The following is a 23551-nucleotide window of genomic DNA, read 5'->3' as shown; positions in this document are numbered from 1 at the left end:
GTATGTTGACCTCTAGTTGTCAGTTGGTTATTTGTGTTGGGTTGATGTCTCATTGTCTCCTTTTATTCTTATTTCTATATATTTTGGCGATGGGGACTGCGTAAACTATTTGTTAAAAACTTTTATATTTCACAACGTAGATCGAAGACCTGGATACTATATATACCTTGTAAACAGACGCCTTATTATCTAATATTTTCGGCCTAATTTGTGTACAAACCAATAAACGAAAAATAATTATGATATACATGTAGCAACAAATGAAAACGACTGAATTATATAGGCTCCTGATTTGGAACAGGCACAAGCAGAATATGACGGGTTAAATACGTTAACCTTTTCAGGCGCTCAACCCTCCCCTAACCTGGAACAGTGGTATAACAGCAAAACATAAGAACAAACTATATATATATTATATATATAGAAGTCTATAAAAAGGACCAACCAGCAAATTTACTATGTACCGGATCGTCTAGAATAGACGATACTGTGCAGATAAGGAAAAAAATTATATAAGTCTAGAGATTTGCACAACGATACTAATATAAGATGGTATTATACGAAGATGTTGTTAATAAATCGTGTTGACAAATATTTCGGAAAGCTTTTGGATAAAGGAAATAAATGTACATCATCCAAACGGCATCAATAAAAAATACTAAGTTTTATTTTCCACTCATTTTGGGTTGTAAATATACACAGTCACGTATATTTGAGTATTGAGTTTTGTTTTATATTATGATGTTCAGGATTTTGGATTAAATCAATAGACCAAAACTTACCTGTATTATTGAGCTATTTTTATACATATTATCAGTATTTTTAAAATAATTGACACCGAAGAAGGCTATTTGTTAAGCCGAAATATTTGTCAACACGATTTATTAACAACATCTTCGTATAATACCATCTTATATTAGTATCGTTGTGCAAATCTCTAGACTTATATATTATATATATATATATATATATATATATATATATAAATAGTTGAAAAAGGCTTGACTTGGCAGATCGAAACAACACGCAGGAACGACTTACAAAAGGACTTATGACACACAGTACAGATATTAGAGTACTCGCAGTTGCTGAAAGCTAGCTGAAAGCGCCAATAACAACTAATATTGATATAATGTATCTAAGACTAAATATCAATCAGTAAACATCCAAAGGATTTTATGTAAAAACATCAAAAACAGCCAGCGAAAAACATGATCTTGTGCAATACCAAAATATAGGTATCGGCAGAATATAGGACCGTAAATGTTCAACAGGTATCTGTGTATCAAAAATATTAAGTTATGTTTTATTTATTGATAACAAAATCAATGTTTGTACCAAGGTCTTATTACAGTGTTAATTTGATAACCTTTTAGAATAAGTTTATTTAAAGGATCGATAAGGATTGCATCTAATTTACAGGCTCTATGAACAACATCCTGCAAACATCCCGTTTGTAATATGTCTATAGTTGATTAAATACAATAACGTCATAAAATGCACTAGAAGACATGATATAGTGCCAAAACAAGCCTGTGCACTATCTGTATAATTTAGTGTAAAAACGTTACAAATACACAAAAAAAAAACACCTTTGGAAGGAAAGTCTGTTTTAATAGAAATTATCGTGACCATAAATAAACAATCCTATTGGTTCATTTAAAAGTTTGGTCAACACTGGAACGAGGAAGAGACATTTTCGTGATTTCTACCTCCGACATTATACCTTCTCCAGGGAAGGTGGGTACCGTAATCATGACATGAAATCAAGAAAATGAAATTTCCCATTCGTCTGATGACTAGGAAATAAATAATTCAATATTACGAAATTCAGCAAGATAAGATGAAAATTAGAACACATGCAATCAAAATTCAAACAATCAAAGGACTTGAGGATTTACGTCGCATAAGAGCAGTATCACATTGTATCACGAACGACAACTCTCAGGATTATGGATCGTGACAAACGAATAATCTTATCTGAAAATGTTAAGATTAAAAGTAAATAAAAATATTGACGTTTATGTATAACCTTTTCTCGTAGGGACGTTTGTGAATGAACTTGGATTCTACATGCTAATAAATAGAACACAGTAAGTAGACTTTTTCACACGAGTTTAAAGCGTTAACCAATGAGACAAAATGATGGGAAGCATTTGAAAATGTAGTCTTGATACTATATGACGGACAAATGAATATATGCCAAAGATCAAAGAGGAAGACGAAGTAAAATTCAGAGGGCAACCCTTCTCTCCTAACACTCCAGAATTGACTGTACAGCTTCCACCACATTCAGTGAAAAATTGTAACTAAAAACTCTAAACTTACAATTTAATTACCTTCAATTATGTTCAATCGGGAATACAAGATGCGGTTTAACATAAGATGCATAGGAGAATATATAAGTTCATGGCATATTGTTAACTGTCGCTTTGAATATCTACATGTTCGTGTAGTATTTGAATATCTTTTTGCCCTTTTTATCCATTAAGTTTACAGGGATTAAGCTGCACTGGGAAGTCCTAATGTAAAATCCATGTAAGTAATGTGCTCTGTTAATTATTTCCCTTTTTGTATCCATTCTTGATTCCTCAAATTTACCATAAGCGTCATTCATCTTATAGGTCGTGCATTATCCACTGAGATATTTAAAATGAATAATCATATCATTTTAAAATACAATTTTATTGTTTAAACAAACGCTTAATCTTAGATAAAACTATTTTTCAATGCTATCGGATGGGTCTACGATGCATGCATGTGTTATCTCTGATAAATGGGGTGAAATGTATGAGCAATCTGATTAATTTTCTTTAAAGTAACGCTATACTTGCAAGGCGTTGAATAACAGCAGGGGAAGATTTTTATATTTTCAATTTCTGTTCGCTTCTAATCAAACAAACGTTACGTAAGTATATGCTATTACATTGGTTTATTTTTTCACTTTCTACCCATTTAGTATTTTATAAAAAAAATCATACGTTTGTTTTTATTATGTTTTAAAGCATAAATAGCTTTGAAAGCGGTTTAAGTTTTGGTGCTCTTTAATATATTTGCCTTTCCATATCCTATATTTCTTAAAAGTTCCCCTTTTGGTCATATTAGCTCTTCACGTATTCAGAACTTATAAATCCTTGGCTTACATTTTTGGGGGTTTCAGCGTTCCTGATGAAGGTTTAACTAGAAAGCACGTCGGACGTATCAAATCTATAATTTTATTTCAATTTTTAGCAGCAGGTGGATACCACTGCTGGAGGACTGCTAGTCACCGATGATATCACCATATCATTTATCAGTGCTTATGTACTGACATGGTATATAACATACCTTTCTTTAATTCTCCGTTCATAAATTAAGAAATTATTAAGACACTTAGGTTCCAACTCTCTCAGATAAAGTTGACATCAGGTGGATTTGGCAGATCTGCTTATATCCTGTTTGTTCACAAAGCTCCTCAAGTACCAGGCGAAGAGGTTCAACTCTAAGTAAGACATCAACAAATTCATAAACCGTCGGTCATGTAAATTTTCTAACCCTCAAACTTGACCAGGTGTGAAATTTTGAAATTGAAAGAAGTTTTTATATGACAAAGGATAGACAAGACTATTACCGGTATAAACCTGGCAACACAACATTGAAAAATAAAAAATAAGGCACAAAGAACATGTAAAACTAAAGCCAAAATAAGACGAACTCCTTTTAAACAAAACTAGGGGGATCTCAGGTTCCCAGGGAGAGTGAGCAGATCCTGTTCCACATGTGGCACCACGCCCGTCGTGTTGCTAATGTTAGTACAAACCCGGAGATAAGTCTAATTCAATGATGTCACCCAAGTATGCGACCTGGGCTTCTTAGGTATTTATATATCAGGATATGCTTGAATAAACATATTTGTTTTCGTTTTAATTTATTTTTTGAAATGATGTCACATTCGAGGAGAAAAGGGGTTGTGGCTACGACAATTGGAACATATCCTTCTGTCATCTGCAAAAGTTATTGTTACTTATTATAGTCTTAACATGATGGCTTTTGTTGAAGGTCGTGCAGAGTTCTATAGTTGTTGACATCCTTGCTCTTTTGTCTCTGGTGGATTGTTGTTCCATTACCAATCATACCACATCTCCTTATTTTAATATGATCTATACCTATTCATATTGTGTGCTTTAAACAGTCTGAAATGACACACTAATCTCACAATCGCTTTGCCAAGTCTTAAAACGAAATGAATTTTATAACTCACGTTGATTTTGAATATTTTTTATGGTACTTAATCATGTTAGTATACATACTGATATTAAACCTGATTCAAAACTGCTGATTTTGAAAATTGCAGGAATTTTTACAATTTCAAAGTAATTATGTTCACTGCACACAATGATTGCATATACTATTATACATGTGATACACATAGAATACTCAGAATTAGTTTGAAATTGTAGACATTATTGCCTGGTTCATTAATATATCGAATTTACCACAAATAATGTTCAACTTAAGTTCAGTATGAATTTAAAAGTTTCAGTAACATTTCACTCTCACTCATGTATAACAGTGTTACATGCAACAGCTTTGTCATAAAACATATTATCATTTACTAGTCAACACTTAACATGCTAAACATGACAGTTCAAATTTCAAAAAGGCTGATACTTATTAGTCTTAACATGATGGCATTTGTTGAAGGTCGTGCATAGTTCTATAGTTGTTGACATCCTTGCTCTTTCACTATTTTCAGATGATTAATAATCAGTATTATCAAACAGTTGACAAGTGATCTAATCTTGTCGCTGAAAGAAAAAATCAATAAAACGATTATCTATTATAAAGCAAAATGAAAACACCCTTCAAAATCATAGTTAAAATTAAATTTTTGGTCACTTTGCATGCAAATTAATTTTATTTACTTAAATGGACTAATTGACTTACATTATATACTTACTTTCTTACTTACTTACTACTCTCTACGCCATTGGCATTTGTTGCAAATTATACCAAATGTTTCAAAAATGAAGAAACTAGCTTATAAAAGTTGTGGTCAACATCGTTTAAGTTTATTTGAAAATAATAAAATGAAATAAAACGATATTGCAAAAGTATTTGAAGAATCGAAGAGAGAGAGAGAGAGCAAGATCAAAGCCAGTTGAACATGTCAGTCGGACATGTACACATGACAACGAGTTATTAATAGAAGAATCTTAGTTAACCTTTTAATAACCAAATAAATAACATCAGCATGCAACATGAAATGTGGCAAAGTTCAAGTACCCTTATCAGATGGGTATATACTTATTAAAACATATTTAAGATCATAAAAAGTGTTTACTCAAAGTACATTTTTTTTAAACTGTTCTCAGCATAACCAAATACACTTAATCTAGCTAACATAAATTTAAAACTAACATTTGCATGAAACTTTAATTGGTTACTTAACCGTTCGAGGAAGTCAAGGTCAGGTGACTCATGTCAGACGGCCATGTACATATAATAACCATTTTATAATCCAAATAGAGTTGACATGTAACTTAAATTAAGCGATAACATTTCAGATCATTGGCTATCTATATGCAAACTATGTCTACCCTTTTCTATCTTCTGAAATATTTAGCACTGTATATATAGTTGTACACTGTCAAAGCCGCTACCTACCTCCAACAGGCACTTGTCCCTGAATCCCCCCTCCCCCTATATACCTTAATATAACACAAGGTACCTTACTCGTATATTTGAGAAATGTCACCCGGTTGCGAACTTCCGTTATATTTCGAATTTGCGGTTGTCTATCCCACTGAAACTTGTTATCCTGTAAAGCTGTATTGTATTATCTACAAAATGATGTACACATTGTGTAACACGCCTATTTCTATTATCGTTATAGGCCTTCCAAGTCCAGGGAGAGTCTGAAAGAAATTTGAGTCTAAAAATAGAGACTCGTAACTCCTTAGACATATCTCAAATAACACTTGTTAGATTTTTTTCACAGAATTTTTTTACAAATTTACTATCTGGATGATAAGTTCTGTTCAGATAAAAACTAACAGGTTTTGGGGAAATACTTTTTATAATTAATCATTTACTGCGAACCTTATATTTCCTTGTATTATGTTACGGTTGACATACTTGGAAGGCCTATTACGAATGATTCCGATGATAGAAATAGGCGTGTTATACACCATTTTGTAGATACAATGTAATTGAATGCAGATTTAAGGGATAACAAGTTTCAATGGGATAGAAAAATCGAAATATAACGGAAGTTCGCGAACGGGTGACATTTCTCAAATATACGAGTTAGGTACCTTGTGTTATATTGCCTGTACTACCTCTGCAGAATTAATTCCATTTGAATATAAAACCCGGTGATCTAAAAAGTCCCTTGACTCAACAATGAAACGGTGGAAACTTGTTGTTGTAGGTATGCATGTATACAACAATGAGAGCGTTCAACTGATGGTGGTATCTAATTTACGCCCTGATATTATGATAAATGCAAAATGATAAATTTAAATTACATTTAATGACAGCTGAGTGTAAATTAAAATAGATAGATGCAAAGTTCTTTACACATTAAGAGGACAAACTGGACCAAAAAGAGACACAGATCGACAATTTTATCTTACTAGCCGTTGACATCCTACATCTTTGGAAAACAATTTTAATTTCACAGGAACACTATTGCTATTGGTCAAAATATTGATGTGAGGCGATATTTCTGCAGATATTTTTATAGTGCAATAATTATTGGTGCCTTTAAGATCACATTGTGTGACATGAGTTAAAAACAACACTAATTTTAAATAAACCGAATGAATCATTAGAAAATGATATTTTATTAAATCTAATCACACGGAATATTGAAATTTTTGACACAAAATAATATTCCAAAATAGCCTACGGCACTTATCGTTCCACTCAGAATACATTGATTACAAAACAATGTATTATAACCCGTGGTCACCCATGCATGATTACTTAGTGATTGTTCCATATTTTTTTTTAATTTATGAGTCTTCAAAAGTTCTAACTGTTGCATTATTTTATGGTGCTAAAAATTCTCCAATATTCAACACAATGAGTTGTTTATTAGGCAATACAAAATTTATATTTGATTAAAATTTAGCATTCAATGTGCATGAACATACCCGTTGTTTAGTATCAATGTTGTATCTGTAATTACAAATTTTTATATGTCTTTAGATGACACACATGCTTAAGGCATAATGAATAGGAATACGTCTATTATATTACATGTTAAAAATATTTCAATACACAGATGTTAATATAATTTCAATCAGGCAATGGATGAGTGTCAGAGGAGGAGTAATGAAACTGTGAACTTAATCAAACAAGGTCAGATAAACATTAACTTTATGCCCATTATAAGATCTAGTGACCAAATAACGTTGATGTAAGGAACAATAAGTCATCGTACGGCTTCAACAATATGCAAAATCCATAACGTGTTGTTAGCTATAAAAAGGCCCCGACTTCACAAAATGTTAAAAAAATATGTCATTGTGGTACGATAGTCAAAATATGACAAAAGTCCCATAACTCCCATAACAATGGTAAACTCAAAATGAAGGTATTATATGGTCACTAACACATGATGGGAAACAAACCTTCCAAATAAGAGAGCTTTCCGTCAAATGGTCTCAGAGGATACGCGTTCATACGGTGTTATTGTTACAATACTTTAACATATGACCGAAGTCCAATAATCCCCAAAACATTGTCAAATAGAAAAGGCGGCATAGTATGGCCAAATGATGGGAAACAATAGTACCAGGTATGAGAGAGTTCTGTAAAACGGACTCAGAGAAATTGCGTTCACAACCGAGGAGATACTAAAAAAGAATGGGTATCGTCCCTTAACGTCCATCAAAGTTGTCAAATCAAACTTACGATATAGCCCGGTCAAGAAAATATGACGAAAAACAATCATATCAAGTATGAAAACTTTCTGTAAAAGGATCTTGTAAGTATTTATGTGTTTTGGATGGGCGGACGACGGAGACCATTACCAAATGCGCGAAAACGAGCGGCACCGGGGACAAAAAGACAAAAGAGACATAGAACCGATCTTAGGGTACTCGCAGTTTCTGAAAGCTAGTTAAAAGCCAGTTACATCTAAAAAATATAATCATGTTTTCCGAAAATAAAGTGTTAATCAGTACACACATGTTAGGAACAACACTTGAGGTCAAGATGAACTCATTATTACTTTACCTTAGTTGTTAATATCTAATTCTACATTCCTTTTTTCATTGGATTAATACTTAAATTTATGTTCATAAATGAAAAATAAAATTAACCAATTAATATTTCTTTAAAAACATGAAATAGTATATATATATATATATAAGTACGTCTGAACCAGTGACAATTCTACAACAGATTTATTCATAGGATCACCAGCAGTGATGGTGATACATGGCTGTGTACATTCTGTATATACAACTCGTCTAAACATCAGTCCAACAATGTTAGATCTCACGGTAAATTTGCTTTCGCAAATTTTTAGTTCTTCCCTTGCCGGGATTCGAACTCATGCTACTGAGATATCGTGACACCAAATCGCCTGCACTGTAACCGACGCGCTAGACCACTCGACCACCTAGGCTTCAAAATAATAAAGCTTTCGGTGGCCGGATGTTACCTTTCCTCGTCAGTTTTAATCTAGCGTCGTTATACAGTACATAATATATAAGGCATGAAGATGGAATTGTTACAGATTTGTATATACAGAATGTACACAGCCATGTATCACCATCACTGCTGGTGATCCGATGGATAAATCTGTTGTAGAGTTGTCACTGGTTCAGACGTACTTATGAATATAATTATTTCTGTGACTGTATCTTGCATTAATTTGTAGGATCCTTTACAATAGATATTTCAGTTGATCTGTAACAATTCCATCTTCATGCCTTATATATTATGTACTGTATTACGACGCTAGATTAAAATTTGTTTTGCATGCACACGGTTTTTATCCAACGCAATCATAGGTTTGAACGTTGTTTTCAATTTAGACTTATATTAGTCCGAGATTACTCTGACGTCCAACGGCTGTTTTGCCAGACAAGCTGGGGCCGTGGGACGTCGGAGCTCGTCCCATATCAAAAAGTGGATATTTGCCCGTCCAAAATAGATGCGCTGCTTCGTCGCTTCTGGTGCCAACGGACGGCCTTGGAATTATATAAATCGGGTATCAATTTGTTCATTTTTCATTTATCTCTTCATTTATGTAAGTTTCACCTACCTGCCACCCTTTATTTTCTCATATTTAGACAGTTTTCACAGTGACCCACCGATTCTGGCATTTTGACTTTCATTTTGAAAGATTGTCATGTGATCAATAGAAAAAAGTAAGGCACAATGGACTATGGGGAATGATGTATGCATATGACCCTAGGTCATTTACGATGCAAGCAATGTAAATATCCGAGAGCTTCCGAATGTTATCGTGGTTAAAATACCGATCTCCTGTAAAGGAGGTGAAAAATCGTGGTTGGCTACTAAATGTTAAATATCGATCTCCTATAAAGGAGGTGAAAAAAGTATAAATATTTGCATATTTGAGTTTCGAGGTCGCAAAATCTCTCGTAACTTGACGTCCATTTGAAAATAAAAGTAAAAATGTCTGAATCGATGGGTCACTGTGAAAACTGTCTAAATATGAGAAAATAAAGGGTGGCAGGTAGGTGAAACTTACATAAATGAAGAGATAAATGAAAAATGAACAAATTGATACCCGATTTATATAATTCCAAGGCCGTCCGTTGGCACCAGAAGCGACGAAGCAGCGCATTTATTTTGGACGGGCAAATATCCACTTTTTGATATGGGACGAGCTCTGACAGTGGCGGATCCAGAGGGGGGCGTAGAGGGCGTACGCCCCCCCCCCTTTGCTTGCACTTTTTTTTTTGTAAAATGATTAATCAGACTAGACTTCGCGAACTTTGCCATTTCCCGTGTATTTAATTTTTATGCGACAATTCTTTACTTATAAAGATATTTTTCGCTCGTATTTACTGTAATATATTATTGATTATGTCAAAGTAATGTGATTCGCTACGGTGGAATTGACCAGTACGTCGAAAAAAACGTCACTCAGTCATTTTGAAATTGAAATTACAGTAACACATTGCTTATGCTGAGGATGACAAGCATGACGCCTTCAAAGCGACAAAGTATTGAGCAATGTTCTTGAACGTATTGACTTCTATTTCACAATTCCACCCAACAGAAAGTAATGCTCTATTACAGTCTTATGAAAAAAAAGTTCCACAGCAATATTATTTACCTACGAAAACATATTTGACCCCACACGCCCCAGCCCATTAATAACATTGCTGAATAGTGATCCCCAGTCAGTAAGCTCTAGATATAGATTTAAAGTCTAAGGTACGGACCATTTGATTCGAGGGGGCAGTCTGAGATATTTTAGAGAAAAATTCTGACCCTGATTTTTGCCTTAAACAAATATTCTGGCCGTATCTGGATTGAAAACAATAATCTTGTCCACTTTTTTGCTATTAGAAAAAAATATTTTCAACAAAATTATTTAGCATTATATGAACATGATGAATACAAAACGGGCGTAATTTTTTTTTTTTGGGGGGGGGGGGGGGGGTGGGTTGCATATGAATCCCATATCTGACTGGAATGTCTGTTTTGCCAAACTGATATACTGAATACTTTTTCAAGGCCCGACTGCAACCTGCCTGCTGGGTGTGGCCTATATGTCTCCATGTGTCGACCGTCATTCACAACTTCATTGTCATTTCCGACTCATTCGTAGCCTTTGGTTGATTTGGAACCCCTCAATTCCCTTGTTGGTTGAAACATTTCAATCAAACATTTGGATAAAAATTGCTTGTTTGTCTTTCTTCGTGTCGGTCGTATTGTAAATTTCATTGAATAGCCGTATATCTTGTTTACAACAAGAAATCTGTGAGGTTATGCTAACTAACCATACAACAAACGAGAATTTTCCATGTCCATTTTTTACTGACAAATCCCACATCAAATATATTAATTAGTACATAGCTTTGGATCCATCCAATCATTTTATAATAGACAATTAATGGAGAGAATACGGCACCAAAAATGTCCAACCCCTACACTTTAACTATAAAATGCATTTTACACTTATTTTATGTTTTTTAGCCAAAAAAAGGTTCAAATTTTTTTTTAATACTACGCCCCCCTTTCCAAAATCCTGGATCCGCCCCTGTCTGACGTCCCACGGCCCCAGCTTGTCTGGCAAAACAGCCGTTGGACGTCAGAGTAATCTCGGACTAGACTTATATATATATATATATATAATTATGTATATTAATTGTATTTTATCCGTGTTCATGCAAAACAAATTTCTTGTTATAGGGGTCTAAATACAGCACAAACAACATATATATATATATATATATATATTGAAGTATTTGATTAATTATATATAGCAAAATAATATCCTATGAACTACTTAACTTAAGCCTATACATTTATTTACAGTTTTTGAAAAATCGTTCAATATCTGACGTAGTCCTTCGATATCCTTACTTTTATGATTTCAAACTGGTTTCATCGGTCGTAAATTTCTGCACCATTAACACCATCCTTATTTTGTACGCTTTGGCCTTCCAATGTTTCAGTCACGGGTTGACTATAAGATGATACTATATCAATCTCAACTATGTCATCATTGTTAAACTTTTCCTCTGCGTGTCAGCACCTTTGCCGTGTTACGTTACTCTACTTCCTTCTTTCTTCACGGCACGAAATTAAACATTGTTTTGTCGACAGTTTGTTTGTATTGCAGTGCATCTGAATGACAATATCCTTTTTTCACATTTTTTATGTGCGTGTCGGCGCACAGATGCGTATTCTGTCCCTTTTCTTTCAATAATTTGTCTCTCGATCGGGCTGTAATATCATCCTTTGATAAATCCAGAAAGTATAGAGATTTTGTTCTTTATTTCCAGTTAAATAGTATTTCAACTGGACTTCGTCCTGTTGTCGAATGCTTCTGTACTCCAGGTGAAATATCGTTTGTTCCCTTCTCCATTCTTTCTTTTCGACATTTGTTGTTCTAAACTAATTCAATAAAGTACGGTTTTGTCGTTTTACTTATGCGTTTGCTTGCAGCTAGTTAGGTACAGATACATCCTTCCATCGCGAATAATAGACCTCAACAACAAATAATAACTCTCCTGTAAGGAACAGCTTACACAATTGTTGCGTATGGACAATCTTGAAAAAACTATATCTTACAAAATTATCTTACTTTAAAATCAAAGTCTTCCAGTGATGTAAGAGTGGATTGAAAAAGGGAAGAAACTTCTAACATGCATTGACAAGTAAATAAAAAAGGTTTTCTATAGCCGAATAGTCTATTGGAGTAAGTTATTGTCCTGGGTCATTTTCATTTTTTTTCTTTGATATTTTTTTTTTGCGTATTTTTGCTCACATCGTCTCCTATATCAGTGTTTCTCTACCAACTTTTTGGAATTTTGGGTCCTCAATGCTCTTCAACTTTGTACTTGTTTGGCTTTATAACTATTTTGATCTGAGCGTCACTGATGAATCGTATGTAGACGAAACGCGCGTCTGGCGTATTAAATTATAATCCTGGTACCTTTGATAACTATTTAAGCGCACTGTAGACTCTGACCCATACACCGTTTCTTGGTTTCATCTAGAATGTGACAAAGATATAGCATGTCATCTCTTTTTTTTTGTCATTGCTATCGACTGGGTACTAATTGAAATAAACCGTATCAAATTTAAATACGAGAATAAAATGGACCCTAACTTCAAACCTATAGGATATAGATTATGCAGACGATTTTGCATTACTATCCAATACTGAAATGTAAATGCAAACAAAAACTGAAATCTTAAACTGAATTATAGCTAGTCCAAAATTATGACGTCTTTGCAAGTCATTTGTTTTTTCTGAGCCGCCTGCCTTCGACGAAAAAAGCCTTGATATCACAGCAAAAAAATAAAAATAAAAAAGCATTACGAAACCTCATCATTATTTGGACTAAATTCTAACTTGCTTGGTTTGAATATAAATGCCAAGAAAACATGCAGGTATTAAAATAAATGGAGAACAACTTGAATAGTTAGATGCATAAAGCTCGTAAATGAATTTTGAACCTAACAAAAAATAAGGTAACATCATCTGAAAAGTCTGAACAATAAATTATTGAGTCATGTTAAGTCTTTCAGTCATTTTTCAGACTTATCCACTGCAGTAAATTCAGCACTGTTCAGACAATTTTCTTACATTCAATTCAGTACTGTTCAGTAGCATTTCAGACAAAAAAGTATGGTGGAGATGTGTACAAATATTATCTACTGAACAGTCTGAAAATAGACTAAACATTTCTTAATTGACTGCTAGCTAATTGTCTGAACTGCAATGGATAAGTCTGAAAATTGACTGACAAACCGAAAATAACTGAATAATTTTTTATTCAGTCTTTCAAGAGATGTTCAGATCAAAACGACCGTTTCAGATCACAATTTGTTTACTAGTCTTTAACTTACATCGGTAGCGTGGTAAATCATTTGATAGAGTTGAACAATACATCAACATCAAATTGGAAAAGCCAGATCTTCCTTTCACAGATTACAGAACATTTGAAAACATCAACTTAACTATGAAACTTTGGATGGAAATTCAAATGGACGAGGAGCTGTGAAAATGTGTCTATTGTTCACACTAAGAAAACACCCGATTAAATTATGCATTATTATTCACACAACAAACACTCATTAAATGTAAACCATCAGCCATTGTTACTCACCCAAAGTCCACTGGACATTTTTTTACATTTATGCATCATAATTGCTTTTGTAATGTCTGAACTCTTTGTCGACATTCCTGTGCAGTTCGTTAGAAAACCGCATCAGCCATCGTTCTTCTTATTTTTCATACAGAAGTATTCTGTTTGGAGGAGTCGATCTCTTTTTGTATCATGCTCTTTTCCAATATATTAGCAAGATTCCTGTTAACCTCTAGCGCCATGCGAGACTGTGTTTTGAGTTAATTTAGTTGTTGCATACAACAGATTCTGGTGCCTCATCCATGATCTGGCTTCTTGGACATCAGCACATGACAGCAGACATCACGTGTCCCATAGCAATAACTCACATTAACTCACAATTAACATCAATTCACCCCACATTAACAGATAATCATAATTTGGTCGGCCGCGTTAAGACGTTTAAACAACTTTCTAAATTTGATTAAGTGATTCTGGTCGAACCCTGAATAAATTGCCACAATGTTCATTATATCAAATATATAGTAAAAACTTTGGTGTAATGAAAACATGTCATTTGACAACGTGAAATCAGGATGGGGCGGGGCAATTTAACACAACTTTTAAGGGAGTGTCTCTGTTTTGAGCAAAGTTTAAAAAGAAAACACTAAAAGTTGAGATGCTATGTATTGCATGTATGATTTTTTAAATAAACTGCCACCACCTTCTTGAGGTTTTGTTTTCGCTTGTAAACACATGTTCTACCTTATATATATGTTGCATTGCCATTGTGTTAATACCATATCAATTCATACAAACAGGCACTGCGATGTAGGTATACAATCTGTGAATTATATCAAATTGTCATTTGCCTCTCTCTTGTCTAACTTTGAACATTTTCATTATTTCACATAATCGGTTGTAATGTCTAATACAAAAAAGCACCTCAAATGAAGAGAAAATTTGTCTTTGATAAGGCAAGACTTCCATTTGAACCCTCTTACCTGTATATTTTGTTTATTCCATCAACCACGGGGTTCAAATGGAAGTCTTTCCTTTAAAATCATGCATTATCTACTATCTGTACATGCTGTTACTTATCTTTTAAGGTAATGTTTGGCGACAGACTGCACGTGTATCCTATTGTTATAGCAATCTTTGTACCATTGACATTCACAATAACGTAAGTATATTCAAAAATAAGGACGTAAATAATGTACATCATTCAAGAAAAAATTTAAATGCTGAGATTAAAAATTTCACCGGCAAAATAAAACAAGACGGAGAAGTCTTTTGATACCAACTGATGAAATCAATATAACGATGCAATATATAATCTGGACACTGAACTTGTAGATGCCATTCGATTTGTGTGACCATCAGTCTAAACATTCTAATCGGATACAAACTCTTACCATATAATTAAGTAATCTTGTATAGGAAAGCATTCGTTTTATTACTAGTTTTCATTTTTCATCAGGTTTCATTGATACAAGATAACAAGAAATTCATAAAAAAAAGAAAAAGAAATTTAACATAATTTGTGTTTTGAAGACTTTTTTTGTGTATTCGTCGTTTTTCGCCATGATGTTTTCAGCTTGTCTTTGGACATTCCTTTGATAACTTACGCCCCCTTATTTAAATTTGAGGAACTATTTGTTTCAGATACATTTTAGCAGTAACCAGTGGTCATGTGGAACCAGCCTTTCCGTACATAAGGTTAGTTATGTATAACTAAACAAATTTAGCTAGGTCACACGTCAATGCAACAACAATCCAACAACATAAGTATCCGAACGATAAATATAAGCCAGAATATTGCGTCTATTCCATCTGTCAAGCTATAACTTGACCCTTGTCGAAAAACAAATTGTGCATAAATTCAAAACAAGCGTACCAAGATCTACAATCAACACAAAACATATCGCAAATATTCCATGCATATTCAGGTTAAAATGAGTTCACAACATTTGGCAGATAAGTAAAAACAAGGAGACTTGTTATAATTGTTAATGAAACAATTATTCCAAAAGGACTGAAAGGACGAGAAAGTAAACATCCTCGCCGCTTTAATACATCTTTCGTAATTAAGTAATCAAAATGCAGATCAATTCCGTCAGCTGTAAAAGTCAGATCAAAAACAAAATGTGAAAAATTCAAAACAAATGCTTTATTAAGTCAATGTTATAAAAAATAAAACAAAAATTTACGAAAACAACAACTTTTATAGTTTCCGGTATGGATCTGTCTTTTTAGACAATGACAAACACTAGACTACAAACTATCATGAGATGGGAACACCAAGTATATGTTGAGATTATCACAAACAGATCATTAATCTGCATTTTGGCAAAGTATAAATTGGGCAATTTTGCACGACTTGTAGCTAGAAAAATGGCACGGGACCCATACTTTTTATCATATTTTTGCCAGTAAAGCATGATAAAATCTGCATTTTAGCAAAGTATAAAAATTCTATTGAGGAAATATATAGTGATGACCAACCTTAAGTAAAACAAATGCTTATAATTTATTTTCATTAAATCTTGCTTGACAATTTCAAAATAATGTCTTTAAAATCTGATCGATTAAATAACTTTTTTTTATTGTGTTGAACATTTGTTGTATTTGCTTTACAGCATACAGTTTGATATTTCAAAGTCCATGCAAAATTAATCTACAAATTTTTACAGAAAGTTATCTTTTAATTCCACGAGGCCATATACCATACGTTTTATTTTTCAGCGATACAGGTACAAAACCACCTGAGAGTTGTGTGTTCGGTCAGCTGCTAAATATTGGTGCCGTCCTAGGTGAGAATATATCTTTCGCCTTAGTTTGATACCATTAAACGACGTTGCGTTTTACCTTTCGAATCTAAGGTTGACGTCAGTGTAGGACGTAGCCTTAGCTCTCAAATATAGATATGAAGTAAACGTCTAACAGTATGATTGTGTTCTGCCTTCTATATTATGATAGTTTATTTAACCCAAACATATATGGTGCCGTGACCAGGATACGAACTTGAGTGGTCGCGGCACCATAAATGTATGGTTAAATCAACTATCGTAAAATATAATACCAATTTCTCTATGCGTCTCAGTTCTTTGTTGGCAAAAAGTAGATAGAGAACGATTAATTTATTTTTATTCATCCTAGTATGAGTCATTATACATTTATATTGTTTTGTCCGGAATGCTCTGTTTTGTTTATATATTACAAAAAAAGGGTCATTTCAAAATTCTGATAAACGTTCTGAATTGGAATATAGTCTAGACACAAATTTATATAACAACCGTTTTGTTAAATCTGATGTTCTAACAAATATGTCAAGATATTTTGTAATTGTATTGAAACAAATATTTGATTATATTTCAGCTTTCATTATATTCTATATACGATATCGACAAATAAGAACGCATTATGAAGGAGCAGGAAGAACAAAACTATTAAAATACAACACGGTGACTTTTGTAATGGGTATTACAGCTGCACTTGGTATAAGCCTGGTAGGAAACTTTCAGGTACAAATATTTCCTTTGCCAATCACGTATTATAAAAGTAAATAAAAATAAAATACAATAAAAATAGATCAACCAATTAAAGTACTAGTATAACATGATAAGTTTCGATTTAATTGATTAACATTTGATATTATAGTATATGAAATAAGTACTTGTAGTTGGTAATATTAAAATTATATAATATGACCCATTGTTTGGTAGACAAGTACACATTAGTGTCATCAAAATAATACGAATGAGTAAAATTTCACTAATATTTAATAGTTACGTACAAGTGTAAGTATCAATAATATAGAAATATGTTTAATGTAAACGAGTCTTTAAACTTCTCTTTTTCAGGAAACGAATGTCATAGTAATACATCTTATAGGAGCCCTTCTAGCGTTTGTTGTAGGGAGCATATATTGCTGGATACAGACAGGAATGTCGTTTAAAATGCCAGATCTTCCAGGAAATTCTGTCATAGTTTGTCGAATACGCACAGTTATTAGTGTGTTGACATTCATATTTATAATTATGTGTATCCTTTTTAAACAACTAATTTGTATGGTAAATTACGATAGCACAACATAAAAATAAATAAGTAATTATAATTTACAAAATTATACCAAAATTGACAATAATCATGATACAAAATACAAGAAACTGAAGAACGTGAAAATTTTTACCTGCGGGAGCATATCTACCAACCGTTCGACTCCAACTGTCCGAAACACATACAGAGTAACGTATAATGACCTGTATCTGTATTTGTAACTCAAACAGTGTCACAGTTGTTCTACAACATTAATAAAATTTAGCACACTGATTGTACAAAAATGGAAGTTAATGTACAACATTTTTTCGAACATATTTGAAGTTTTTTTTCGCAGGTATCCCATGTGTGGAACGTAATCAAGTTTTACATCAAATGCTTGCGCGTACTTAGTTTATGTCAACTATATCTCCAACAGGTTTCTTTCAATATTATTTCAACTTTGCATTAGGCTCAAATATATCAATATAACTATAATACCCTTGGAGTTCGGTATTTTTGTTATTTTACTTTTTTCAGATACATACAAAAAACAAAGACAAAACCTACACAACATACAAAACGTGTATTAGTTATTTATGTCGGACTTCAGTGCTGTAAATACTAAAACAAATTCTTGAGTCTGAGATTTTTATTAGCGAATATAGGATTTATCACTGTATTCAGTTTGATCGGGCGCAACGATGCAAATTGAACAAATTCTTGCACTGAAGAATTTGTCAAATCTTTATGTTTTAGCCTTTGACTGTTTTTCAAAACAGCACTGTGTGATGCATGTCGACACACGGTATTGGTATTGAATACTACTTATCAATCTACAGTGGGACATGTACATATTACAGTACTATGACAATAACGGATTATGTATAGATTTGATTGTGTAGTTTTGACGTCTTGCTCTTGTGTCACTTCTTTGTTAATTTATTATACATCATAGTATACAAAACTGACCAATATTTTGTACAATCTTGTTTCATCAAAGTTGCAGTCATATTATTTTAGTACTTTAATGGCAGAATTAAGATGAGACGCCAATAGAACCATCTATATTGCTGATTGTATAAATATAAGATTCCTCATCTTTATGCTGCCTGTCCCAGTATTTTTAAGAATGCACTGAAGTTTTAATCGCATGCACAAATTTTATTCAACGAGTTCCATAATACAAACACAATACATCATTTGTAATAAAATATGAAGCCAATTCAAAGTCAGTAATTGAATCTCATTATTGTATATCACAAGCATTACTGGTCTTTGTTCTTTTGTTGATAGTTGTCTCACTGGCAATCTTACTGCATCTCCATATTCTCCTTGTTTTTATATTGTAGTATCAGTTTGAAGGAATTGTTAAAACTTATATCTTTGTTTTTCTTTACCGTAACAGTATTTATATTTCCAACGCTTTCAAACCAGCAAGCGCCAAGCTGGGTTAATGTTACAGATAACACTTATTGGAAACCCGGGAAACCGGTAGGTATATTAAAACGAATCATCATATTTTACTGTCGTATCTATATGGTGAGGGTTCCAATTAAGGGAGTTGAATGAGCTTTATCTTGAATGTTGCCTGTAGTAAATCACGGTTCTTTTCTCTTTTTTCTTGTCTTGAATCTATTCATTGATATATAAATATCTTCTCCTGAGAAAAAATGTAATGATTTTAATAAAGGATATACATTTAAACCAAAATTAACTATTAAACATCTAGCGTCAGTTTTACTGTGACCTTTAGGAGTATGCCACCAAAATTCTATATCATGATAAAATATGCAACTATCCATGTTGTGACAAAAACCACAACAGAATATTCTGAATATATTAAAAGTAAATTAAGTTATAAACTGCTACAAAAGCTAAAAAAAAAAAGAATATTGGGACCTATCGAACGCGGAAATATTTGATGTCGAGCTATGTCACTGAGTAATACTTATACCATCGAATTTTAACAAGGTTAGTACAACGAGCATCTGTTAGAATCTAATCTAACTACTAACTACATGTATTGTAAGTTTAGCGTCCCGTATCAGGGACGACGTAATCTCTGTTTCAGAGTTTTGCCATTCTGTCTTTAAGATATGTTATAGATTAAGAAATAAGCAAAACACTGCTAACCAACAAGGGTGACTGGGTAATGCAAATATTATTACTTTGGTCTTCTTCCGACCTGCAGTAAAACCCTTGCCAAAGTTCGGCGTCCGTTTAGTTGTGCGGGATGTACAAGTACGCAGCCACATCTGATAAGAATGGGGATTAAAATCCGATGCCTTGTGTAGATAGAGTGCCACTCTTTCTGCACGTTAAGAGCATTTGTAACAACTCTTTGAGGGTCTGTATATGGCTTTGAGCAAGGCAAAATATCTATCCCTATCCAATATACCCTCATTTTCCAGTGACAATCCAAATTTCCCTGACCTTCATCCCGGATGTCCTCCATTACATGACCTACCTAATGTATTTATTGTTAATTTGTTCTCGTCCTCAACATTCATGAAATATTTGCCACTGGACGTTAATCAACCAACAACAAATAAGCAATCAAAATACTGTTATTGTAACTTTTGTCGTTTTATTGCAGGGATATGGTTTAAGACTAGTGGGGACAATATCAGAATGGCTCCTAGCCTTATCTACTGTGTTCTTTTTACTGACTTTTGTGAAGGAATTCAAATTCTTCAGAATGTACACACCAGAGTGTATGCATAAAGACAAAAAGATAACAAACAATTATAATATTGAACAATCTGGTAGTGGACTGCCATGATCTCAATCGAACACAATTTTTATATGTTTATATTTTTGCCAATAAAATTGCTTTATATTTTGTATTCTATAGTTAAACACATACACAACGACATTCAAACGAAAAATTCACACAAGACGTTGATTTTCTTTAATTTGATATTTTCACAAATTTAAAACTATATCGTTAACTTGCTTATTTGGCTTTAGCTTACAAAGCTAACACTTGAATTGAATATTTCACAGCTGAGGTATTCGAGTATGTATTTCTTGCACCCAATTTAAGTTTAAAGTGTTTAGTTTGATTGTATATCTTTTTAACATTCAAAATTTCATTATTTGGCTGACCAGATATACATGTATGTGTCATAATAAACCGCGGATATGTTCCACTAAGTCTTATCGTAACCACATTCCCGTCCTATTTTTATTAATTGTGACATAACTTGTCATTGGATTTTTACTTTCACGAGCAACCCGACGGGTATCACTAGTGGCGCAGGAACTGTTTACCATCTTGGGTCACATGAGTTCACTCTCGTCTTATAGTAGAGTTCGGGTAGCTCAATATCTAGTTTTTTGTGTAATCTTTTGTTATTATTAATTGATGTTTGACTTTTCGTTGTTTGTCTTTCAGATCATGATGTTTTATTGGACTTGTGGTTTTTGATGCCCCCTTTGTTTTTTTTCTCTCTCTCTTTTTTTTTAATTAAAACTTATCTGCATTGTCCTTTGTACACACTCAAGTAAATATGATGTAAGTACATATGAAAAAACTCATCGCAGATACCAGGAGTCGAGTTCAAAAAAAAACTTACGACTAAGATTTGTCGTAAGTATACTGAATTGTTCATGACTTGCAATTAATCTTAGTCGTAAGTTTTTTTGTAAAACCGACTCCAGGCTTATAATTTTTTACGCCAGGTGCGCGTTTTGTCTACAAAAGACTCATCACTGACGCTCGAATAAAAACAGTTGAAAGGGCATGCGCAAAACATTGAACACACATCAACACGACACATATTATCCCTGTATATCAAATTCAAGCAGCAAATGTTACAATTCATGCTGGAATGGAAAAAAATGAATAATGTGTTTCAGCTATCAATTGTTTTTTCTTCTACTCATTTTGTCTTTCTATTATTAGTCTAGTTCAGGTTATGCTTTTCTGTTCTGATCAGATTTAACAAAGTAAAAAAAAAGTGTGATCATGTATGAAATGAACAAAACATATCGGTAATGTAAAAGCATTCGTTCATCCATCCAATAACCGCGAACACTGAAAAGTGTGAAAATCCGATTATAGATATATGTAATGTTCCTTAGCATTTTCCAGTAGGAATATTCTCTTTGCTATCAAAATTAAAGAAACCCAAAGGAGAGAGCAATTTGAATTATTGGAATCCTTCAGTTCCGGTGAGTAATAAAAAATATAAATTTAGCTATGCTGATAATATTTCTATGTAGACTGTTTGACGACACATTCACTACAACCTAGGGTTCAAAACAAATAAATAATTAGGAAAATTTTATTATGTGTGTTGATGTTCTGTAATCCTCTATGATAGCCGAAGTTTTATTACTACATAATATGAAAATAAAATGTGGTATGATTAACCAAATGACGTAGAAGTCAGCAACTTTATGTTACCGTTTTGCCTTCAACGATAAACAAACTCCATACGGTACAGCAAGCTATAAAAGGCCCCGAAAGAATAAATGAAAAACAATTCAAACTAACGGCCAGATAAGTTTGTTCCTATTAAAAATGCTGTAAAGTTAATATTACAAAGACGTACTACAAACACAAATGTTCTTGTGTGGGTTTTGCTCATTATTGAAGGCCTTCCAATGACCTATAGTTGTAAACTTCTATGTCATTTGATCTGTGGTTGAAAGTTGTCTCGTTGGCAATCATACAACATCTTCTTATTTTTATATTTTATATCAATTTCTTTTTCAATAAGTCGTTTTAGAACTTTAATTAGTTTGGGCATAGCTGGTACGTGTAACTGTCAATGCATGTACCTATTTAGTTATTTCCCAATCATTTTTTGAAAGAATCAAACATAAAAAAGAATGAAAAAGGACGAATAACATGCCCGAGCCGTTTTTCCAGACACAACAGCGAAACTCAGACAGTGCATTTCGTTCGGGTAACACTTCACAGGTGACGGTGTTTTATGAACGGTAAGTTTCGCATATTGATATTGTAAACAATATTACATATTATATGGGTAAAAGACAAAAACATAATGAACTTCCCACTTTCCTTATACAAATATTATATAACAATTGCTTCTTGTATCGATACGACTATTTTCAAATTTATATTTAACACATATATATTTCAGGGCTATGGCTTTAGAATAACTTCAACAGTATCAGAGTGGATAGTTGCAATTCTTATTGTGATATTCTTTGCAACTTTCTATAAAGAATTCAGATATTTTAAATTGGAAAAGCCAACATGCAGTGTACATGACAGAACAAGAGTTGGAAAGGTCGAACAAACAGGGAATGAACAACCTTCATAATCACAGAGAAATTATTTTTGATACCAAAATGTTTTATTTTATTGATTTATGTGTGTGGATTGGATTTTTGTACTTTTGTTATTAAAATTGACAAAATATATGTTAAAAATTTTCTTAAAAGGTATCAGAAAAATAAATAGATAGCAAAAAAAAACAATGAAATAAAACAACAAAAATGGCATTTAATCTAAACCAAACCAAAACGAACACAGAAAACAAACAAAACAAAACAAATATTCACATCAAAACGTCAAAAAGAGAGGAAAACAATAGAGATTACTACCTGTATGAGGGGCATTTGTACATGTGGACACAAATAAGAGGAAATACATTAAATCGCCGTGTACTTAAAACTATAAACATAGAAACCGGAACAAATGCAGTAGTTATGAATGATGCATGATAAAAGAAGCATAAACAATTCTTTGTAGAATAAAT

The 23551-nt window shown here is 33.0% G+C and overlaps 1 protein-coding gene across 2 annotated transcripts; it reads left to right on the top strand.

Annotated features, from left to right (window-relative positions):
* Positions 1-2044: 2044 nt before the first annotated feature.
* On the top strand, positions 2045-23170 carry LOC127705549 (DNA damage-regulated autophagy modulator protein 2-like). 2 transcript variants are annotated; one of them, XM_052209879.1, is made up of 8 exons: positions 2045-2093; positions 14885-14958; positions 15441-15494; positions 16521-16588; positions 17154-17299; positions 17639-17819; positions 21913-21992; positions 22931-23170. In XM_052209879.1, exons 2-8 carry the CDS (start codon positions 14888-14890, stop codon positions 23111-23113), a joined length of 783 nt encoding a protein of 260 aa, XP_052065839.1. In that variant the 5' UTR covers positions 2045-2093; positions 14885-14887; the 3' UTR covers positions 23114-23170. The 2 variants fall into 2 exon arrangements, with proteins under 2 accessions (XP_052065839.1, XP_052065838.1); XM_052209878.1 differs by lacking the exons at positions 21913-21992; positions 22931-23170 and adding exons at positions 19222-19307; positions 20413-20660.
* Positions 23171-23551: the final 381 nt, after the last annotated feature.

This window comes from Mytilus californianus, unplaced genomic scaffold, assembly GCF_021869535.1.
Source record: "Mytilus californianus isolate M0D057914Y unplaced genomic scaffold, xbMytCali1.0.p SCAF_6, whole genome shotgun sequence".
Taxonomy (NCBI): domain Eukaryota; kingdom Metazoa; phylum Mollusca; class Bivalvia; order Mytilida; family Mytilidae; genus Mytilus; species Mytilus californianus.
The sequence above is the reverse complement of the archived record's forward strand: the minus strand, read 5'-3'. Positions and strand labels throughout refer to the sequence as shown.